Here is an 8,771-nt window from a genome sequence, read left to right on the forward strand (position 1 = left end):
GTTGATATTATTTTATAACATTGATTTTTGCCTTGTTATGGCTATAATATTTCACATTCCAGTTATCTTAAACTGTTTTTGTATTGTGTAATTGATCGATTTTTTAATTATATTTATAAATCATTAAATATTTAAATTTCTATGATGATAATATTTTAAAACACATATCCATGTTGATTTGAGACATATTTTCTGTTTGTTTTACAGTTTCACGCATAGCTATCCCTAATTTTAAATCGATGGACTAAAATGAATGCAGCTAATTAACAGCACTCGCTCTTGTCTGCCGAATAGTGGGGATTTTACCGTTTATCTTATAGCGCACTAATGACCTCAAAGTGCGGAGAACATTTAGTGGCATCGGATCGTGAACCACGAATACTCCTATTCTCAGTCTTGACACGTTAACTACAAGGCCAAGTTCGGCCTCCAAGGCATCTAAAAGCAACGCATATGTAATTTAAAAAAGCTAAAAATAACAAAAGAAGGTTTCGAGCCTACTCTTTATAATTAAGTTAAATTACTATAAAAAAACAGGACTCAGTGTGTTCACGCTTTGGACTCGTAGTCGGACAGTTTCTAGCTCGAGGCTGTCTCGCGTCATGCTATTGTTTCCTTGAGTAAGACGCTTTATCTCAATTGTTTCAGTTTACCCAGCTGTATAATGAGCACCAGCTGTTAGCTGGGGATTAACCTGCGATCCCGTCCATTCTCATCCGCTTGAGGCAATAATGCCGGAACTCATCTTGGCATGGGAGGGATTTGACATTTCGATCATAAAAAAATATTAGTTCTGCTAGTTATTTAGAGCTCCTAACTTCGAAACTTAATGGTTTGTGAAGATACGACCTTCCTCTTAATCGTGCATGAGGTTTCACATTAAATAATATTTTTGAAGAAATATATGTATATATTAATTTTTACTTTGAAATGATACATTGCTAGAATATCGTTAATAAGCACTTGTATGTAAGATAAAATTAGATACGAATAGTTTGAAATAAATATTTTTATTACCAGTAAACATAGAACAGTGAAGCAGGGTATCATGATTGTGTTAACTGGAGCTAGCAAGCCACATTCAAGAACATTAACACAACATTAACACACTAAACACACTTAGCAGCCTAAAGGACTGTATTCAGTTATTTGTTGTAAGTCTCAGAAACATTCGTTCAGCAAATAACTCACGAAACAAAAATTAATTAACTAATACTTAGGTGAAGTAATCAGTAAACTAAGAAAAATGTTTCATTGTCATTTTTAAATATCATTACCTATTTTAGATCAATTTTACTGTAATACTTTGAAAACATTATTAGAAATTTTAATGTTTTTATTCTGCTTACATGAAGCATAGGAAATAAGGGTTTTTACTTGGATGTAAGAAGCAAGAGACGATGAATAAAATGATTTACATTGAATATATTAAACATTAATTCATAAGCAGAAGATTAAAAAAAAAAAAAAGCTTGCGAGTGGCAGTTACAACTCCTTTAGCCAACCAATCACAGTCACTTGGACTCTGACGTCAACTACGCAGGCAGAAGTTATAAGTGCGTGACTGATAACTCGTGAAAATACAATACGTATGGGATCAGCCCGTGATGTGTCCAGTTCATAGTCGTGTTTGTTTAAATGAATTATAGACTAAAGTTATAATAGTAAAATGACACTGAAAAAATATTTTGTGTGTGAATATCAATGAAAGTTAAATTGATAAAATTAAAACAAATTTCAGTTAGTAACCGGAAATATGACAGAGGAATACATGTAGGAAAGAAGGCAAAATAGACATCAGAATACAACTAACTGACGGAGCCGCGGAACGTGACCGACCGATCGCCAGATGAAAGAGAAAGGGGAGTCCGTCCATTTTCAGTAATTTGATATTTGATTGTTTATAGCGTCAAATCATTAACAATGTCAATACAGTTGCCCTTTTCTAAGCCACATATTAAGATGAAACTGAAATTCTGGAACAAACGGTCTATCTCGATCACCGAATATGACCCTGTTTACAAGGTGATGTATTTGGGTAACGTGGTTACACCGTGGCTAAAGGGTGAAAGCTGTGTCGACATGGCCCTAGCCACGTTGTGGAAAAACTACTGTTCTAATGTTAAACAGGATATTCATATGACTCTGACCGTATGTAACTCGGGCTTGAAAGCAGTGACGGGAGAGCACGGACTGACAGAGTACTGGGCAAACCGTATTACATATTGTACGGCCCACCCCCACTATCCGCGAGTCTTCTGTTGGGTGTACAGGCACGAAAGTCGCCGCTTAAAGCACGAACTTCGCTGTCATGCTGTTTTGATTGGTAAGGAAGATAAAGCTTGGACAATTGTTAGCCAGTTGAATCAGAGGCTGACTGCCGCTCTTCAAGAATTTCGACGGGAAAAACTTAGACGTCAGAAAGCACGGTTGTCGGTAGCAAACTCTTTGTCAGTTTTACCAACTGTTCCCCGCCGGAAGCAGATGCTCATTACAGGAATAAGTAACTTCCGTCCGCCTCTAGAACGTGCAAGAAGTGCACCTAAACTGACATCTATTGAGGAATTAGAAGAGGAAGAAGAGGACTCGGAATTTGAAGAAGATTTTGTCTCTGACTCCGTCATTTCAGATCACGGGTCAGCCTTGTATATACGAATGGACGAAGTTGACTATATTCCTGATCATTGTTTGAGCCCCCTGCAGTTGAACGATTCGTACATGGAGGATGTGATTTCCAAAGTCCAAGGTTCCGAGTCCTTTGATATTTCTAAAGGTGAAGACAGCGATAATATTTCAGCAGAATCTGGTTATTCGGAAGAAAGAGACACGAGTGTGGAGAAATATTAACGTGAGAACAAAATAATAATATCTGTTTTATCTTGTTCGCATACAATGACCTTAATCAAAAGCCTTTACTTTCAGTAACAATAGTCATCAAATTATTACTTTATATTATTGTAATTCGTATTTATTTGTACGTTTTATGCTTTTCAATTCTTTGAACATTAAAGTATAAAATACATTGGATATGTAATAACTTCGAAAGAATATATAAACTTGAGATAAGACGTTTATCCCTTCACGTAACATACGCGGTATTAAAATAGACTACGCTCAGAAATCGTTCTCGTAACTGTTACTGGTTTGCTGACAAAAGACCTAGATTTATAAATGCCCAACACTAGTATGTGTAACGTTTGTTTGTGTGCATGAATTTATGGCTTATCTTTAGATTTCACTCATTTGAAATGAGTTCCAAATGTTTCTAACTTTTCTTTAATGATCTTTTATTTTTAAAATCGTGTATGATTGTTGACCATCTACAAGTTTAATATATGGGGAGAAAGCTTTTATATTTCTGTGCTTGTTAAAGACTGATCCAGTTCACTTCCCGCATGACATCACTATGGTATCTATGATGTTAAAAAGAATACCATCACATATATACATATGCACCCATTATTAGTAACAGAACTAAATGAAAATTAATAGAATATTTCAAATGCAATTAGTGAATGATAATTAGCTTTAATTTCTTTAAAACTAATTTTAAGAGTATTATCTGAATAATGCCCTGGGTGGGTAAAAATGACTGTGAAATTAATCTCGATATGTCATACTTATCATGCTCATTGAGAATGAATTGTTAGTTCATCTGAGATTTATGACGAGTCAAAAAGTTATAGACTAGTGCTTAAACATAGACTTTAATACAAACTTCTGTTGCTCTAGACTACAGTGTTTAACGATAGCATGAAGCGACTGATAAAATTGAGTTGCCGTTCTGGGTCCCGAAGAACATGGAAAAGACAAGAACATTAGAGTTGCATTTTTTTTTTCGTACATATACTTGTGTTATCAATGGTAATTTCCAAATGGGGAGTTGAAAGATGCTTAAGAAATCTCCCTAATTTAACACGTGGCTTCATACATGTTAATGAAAAAATATATTAATTTCAAGTAGAGATAATATGTAAGTTCCTAAAGAATTAAAATATAATATATATATATATATCTTTAACATTAGGTCATGTAGAGAGTTAATCAAGATATGTGATGTTGACAGGAGATGGAACGTTTCAGTATGTCATATTTTACTTTGTACAGATTATAGAATAATTGTAAATAAAGGTATTTTTACTGTACAACTTATGAATTGTCTTCCTTAAATAGCTAACCATTTATCTGACTACATCTTATAGATTTTCACTTACTGCTGTAAATATAATGATTTATTACCTTTAACTAACCTATTTTTTTTTCAAATCCACACACACACATACAGTTTCGCGAATTAGTTAGATATTTAATTGGAATAAAAATTCCACATGTCTTCAGTTGAGACAGACAAAAATTGAGTCAAGAAAATAACCTTTTAAGCAACAACCTGTGTATTTAATTGAGGTTCCACAATTGAGCGTGGAGCTGATCTAAAACCTTAATTATATAGATTTTATTCAGAAAAAAAACGTTAGGATTTTCACAATTATCCAAAGAGTTGGGTATGTTATACTAAAACGATTTTGATTATGCAGATCATGCGACAATCAAAACCGATATGAAGTCGCGGTGAAACGGAATATATCGGAACTAAATTTTGATATTGTTTTACGTTACATAGGTTGCGTGATGTCACTGAAGTTTTGTCGCTTATGGGCGAGCATGTAATACCTCTTTCCGACGCAAAATAATCATACACTCGGATCATAAATATGTGTTCAGCATGAGGATTTAGAATTTCCTAGACGGGAATATCTCATATACGTAAGAGCATGGGGAATTTATCAACTTGGGGTACCAGGACCATCCAGAAAAAAGCTTGCAACAAGTCGTACCTCAGCCTTGGTAAGCAAAGTGCGGCATTTGTAACAAGGGTAATCCCACAAACACAAATGTCAATGGCAAAAGCTGTCCACCTCTCCCAGGCAACAGTATGTAATATAATCAAGAAGAATTCTCGTCTGGAAAAATGATACAAGTCAAATGTATACAAGCTACTTCCATTACATAGCTGGATAATGAAACGGATATTCATGCTATTTCTTATGAAAACATAACGATAAAGTCGCCGGACGCTGCACTTATGGATTTCTGTGAGATGGAACTATTGAAACAGGCTGGGAAACTGTCGTTTTTGTACACTAGATGGATTATGGGAAACACGCAAGATGGAGAGGACGTGAAGCCTTACGACAGACCCTTTTGGCATGAAAACTATACTGCAGTGAAGAAAGTTAAGAGCAGTAATGTTTGTGGTGAAAATCACAAGAAACTATAAATGTGTTTTCATATTTATTTGACCAATATTGAATTCAAACCAGAGGTGTGTGTGTGTGAAAATACATAAAAAAGCACTTCAAGTCTTTCTTTTATCTCCCACAAACCATCGCCTTGAAGGTCTTTCATTCAAAACGAGAGTTAGTCAAACGAGCTATGCAATATAAAGGTTTCATCTGAAATGTAATTTAAAAATGCAGTACAAAAATGCTAGCATTAAAAAAAATGGTGTACTTGGTAGTGATTTGTGGAATATAAAAAGTAGATCTAAAATGTTGCATTTCAAACACCTCTGATTTGAAATCTTTAAAGGATAAGTTAAAGGAAATGCTTAAAAGAATACTTCTAAAATCTAATGTGATTTCTATTGCGAGTGGTAGATCTATTGAGTTACATTGCTTCACCAGTAGTTTAAAACCACAAGTTTAAAGTTGTGTTGTTGTTTTTTACAGTATATATATAAATACTGTTTCAAGATACTTTTGCCTCTCATTGTCCAGCCCAGCTGTCGAATCCTGGCGTTGAACAAAACGTATCTTATCCAGAAACTTGTGGGGAATAAACTATTGATGCTTTTAATCACCACTGTTATGAAGAGTGGGCATGGACTACGGGTCAACAGATCCAAGGTTTAAGACACGTGTCGTTCGGCACTTTCAAAACTTTCCACTTTGGGTCATAACCCGCTATTCCATTAAGAATATCTCCATAGCCAGTGTGTAGTCCTGACTAGTTGCCACACCCCCACCTCTGGTCAGTAGTTTTAAATTAAGGATGGCTACGATTAAATCTTTAGGGTGTCTGAACTGGCCGATTTTCCCATGTGTCGTATAAGGTGTCGTTCAGATAGGAAATGCCAAATACTGATATGAAATCTGTAATGGACAAGTTAAAGGGTATTGTAAAAAACAAATTATAGCCAAAGGTTATTAGCCTATTGCTTTATGAATTTATTAGTTTTTTGGTTGGTTTTGCATTTCGCGCAACGCTACACGAGGGTTATCTGCACTAGCAGTCTTTAACTTAACAGTGAAAGACTAAAGGGAAGGCAGCTAGTCATCACCACCCACCGCCAGCTCTTGGGCTACTCTTTTACCAACGAATATTGGGAATGTCCGTCATATAACGCCACCACGGCTGAAAGGGCAAGCATGTTTGGTGGGACGAGGATTCGAACCCGCGACCCTCAGATAGCGAGTCAAGCGTCATTCTTTGAAAAACTGAAATAAACTTCAACGCAACAAAACAGACATGGAACTGATTTTAAATAAATATCTCTTTATAAAATAATAAGTTAATACTTACCTAACACTAATCATGTTTAAATACTCTTTACTTTTTACGTACGATAGCAAAATCCATCTATCTTATAACGGTTATTTTGGGTTTGATTTTTTTTTAGCCCGTGCCCAGGTATTTTCTGTTTTAACTTAAATTATAATCTTTCTCACTAAAGAGGGACCCTTTTTTGTTGAAGGTTGATGTACTGATACAAAGCAGTTGCTTTAATCTGTAGTCTTTGAATAAAGAATTGAATTCAGTTCTTTAACTGACTTGAAAACGTACAATATTCGTTTGTATACAAGTAACCATGCGTATCGGCTCGGCTCTTTTCATAGGCACAAACCTCATAAGTCAATTTACCACCAAATATAAGCCTGGTTAAATCAGTTTTCCTGTTCTTGAAAAAAGGATTTTCCTTTCTATACTTTACACAACCACTTTTCCAACACATTTTGTATCAATTCCGTAATATGATATAAAGCACAATAGTCAGATCTTAGGCTCGCTCCAAGTATTCCAGTCCTTTTTATTTACACCTCTATTTTTCGCTCTCTCACATATAGTTCTATATATTTCATTACCTGGGCCAAAAATTTGAGAACTGTGGTTCCGGGAAGAGGTAGGGGCATGGATACAATATATATATATGTATACATATATAAAACAAATGTGCTTCGAGCCGCGTGTGGCCGATTGTTAGCGTACTTGGACTGTGAATCTGAGGATTGTTAATTCTCAATCCGTTGCTGCAAATACGAGCTTCGCACTTTGTGGTCTTGGATGCGCGATAAGACTGACGGGTAAATCCCACTAGTTGTTTATACAAGAATAGCCTAAGAAATTGCGGTGAGTCCTGTTGTCTAATTGCCTTTCCTCTATCAGTATCAGTCCCAAATTAGGAATGGTTATACGTAAATAGTCCTTGTGTAGATTTGTGCGGCTCCCCAGTGGCACTGCGGTATGTCTGCGGACTTATAACGCTAGAAACCGGGTTTCGATACTCGTGGTGGGCAAATCACAGATAGCCCATTGCATAGCTTTGTGCTTGATTACTAACAAACAAGCTTTGTGCGAAATTCTGAAAAAACACATGTATTGCAATGTTTCGAGCAAATTATTTTCGGTTAGGTGCACTGGTTGTAACAACGGTTTGAAAGGTTTTATACGTGAACTTGACGACACTTGTAATTTTGGTTTCATTGTTAAGAAACTACTTCACGATTTTAATTATTAACAACTAATTCCAAATATGGAAGAACAGGAGCGTTAACGTTCGTTATATAAAATTGGTTTGGCAGTGTGTGTTCACAAGGGGAACTGAGTTTACTTATTCTGTCGTTTTTCTAGATTTCGAGACGATGTTTGGGCTCCATGTTCACGAGTCTTTTTCCAGTCTCACTTGGAAACTCGGTCCAAACATATATTATTTGGCATAGGTGTTGTTATTTCAGGATCATTATACAAACAACAAATTGTGTTGTGCAAATTTGAAAGTTTGTCTTTCCAAAGTTGGGTCAACAAAAATATACAAAACGTATTTGATCTAAATTATATCTACTATATTATATAGGAAGATCAGAGTTACGCACTCATTGTGGCTGAACGGATGTTGTGTTAGTGAGAAAGGATGGAAAATAATCAAATCTGTTTGAACAAATAAACTTGATTATTTTTTTAAATCAAGTGTATTATTTCAGTGATAGGTGCCTGGTTACTTCATAACATCTACTTACTTGTTTACAATAAATCATAACTCTCGTGGTGCATGCTATTCTTTATCGTCTGCACGTGCTTTTTTACACTTCACACGTGATCAACAGTGCAAGAAGGCTCAGTTTATTGTGATGCAGTAGCCTTCACATTTATTTACTAAATTGCAGATTGGACAGCTTTTCAGGAATTACGCCATATGTGTAGGGGCGGTTATCTAACCTACATCGAATAATACACGAGCCAAAGACTCCTGGGTTCTATTAACCTTGAAGCTTGGACATTTTAAAATTAGCCAGATTGAATAATTGTCTGAATTGTTTGTGCAACATATATATTTACATCACTTCCACAGGATGTTGTATTCAATCAACTTCCGTCGTTCCTATTGACCTAAAAAACACTGATTGGCCTGTTGTGTGAAAAGAGTGAACCTTTTAGTAAACTTCTGACTGTTAATAGACATGCGCGTTATGGTATTGAAAGAGTTGGTTCTCAGT

General features: G+C 35.5%; 1 protein-coding gene across 1 annotated transcript; it reads left to right on the top strand.

Annotated features, from left to right (window-relative positions):
• Nucleotides 1–1,588: 1,588 nt before the first annotated feature.
• On the top strand, nt 1,589–4,103 carry LOC106460209 (protein FAM43A-like). Its single transcript, XM_013919897.2, has one exon. It carries the CDS (start codon nt 1,924–1,926, stop codon nt 2,845–2,847), a length of 924 nt encoding a protein of 307 aa, XP_013775351.1. The 5' UTR covers nt 1,589–1,923; the 3' UTR covers nt 2,848–4,103.
• The last annotated feature ends 4,668 nt before the right edge of the window (nt 4,104–8,771 follow it).

The sequence above is a fragment of the Limulus polyphemus genome, unplaced genomic scaffold (assembly GCF_000517525.1).
Source record: "Limulus polyphemus unplaced genomic scaffold, Limulus_polyphemus-2.1.2 Scaffold32, whole genome shotgun sequence".
Lineage (NCBI taxonomy): Eukaryota > Metazoa > Arthropoda > Merostomata > Xiphosura > Limulidae > Limulus > Limulus polyphemus.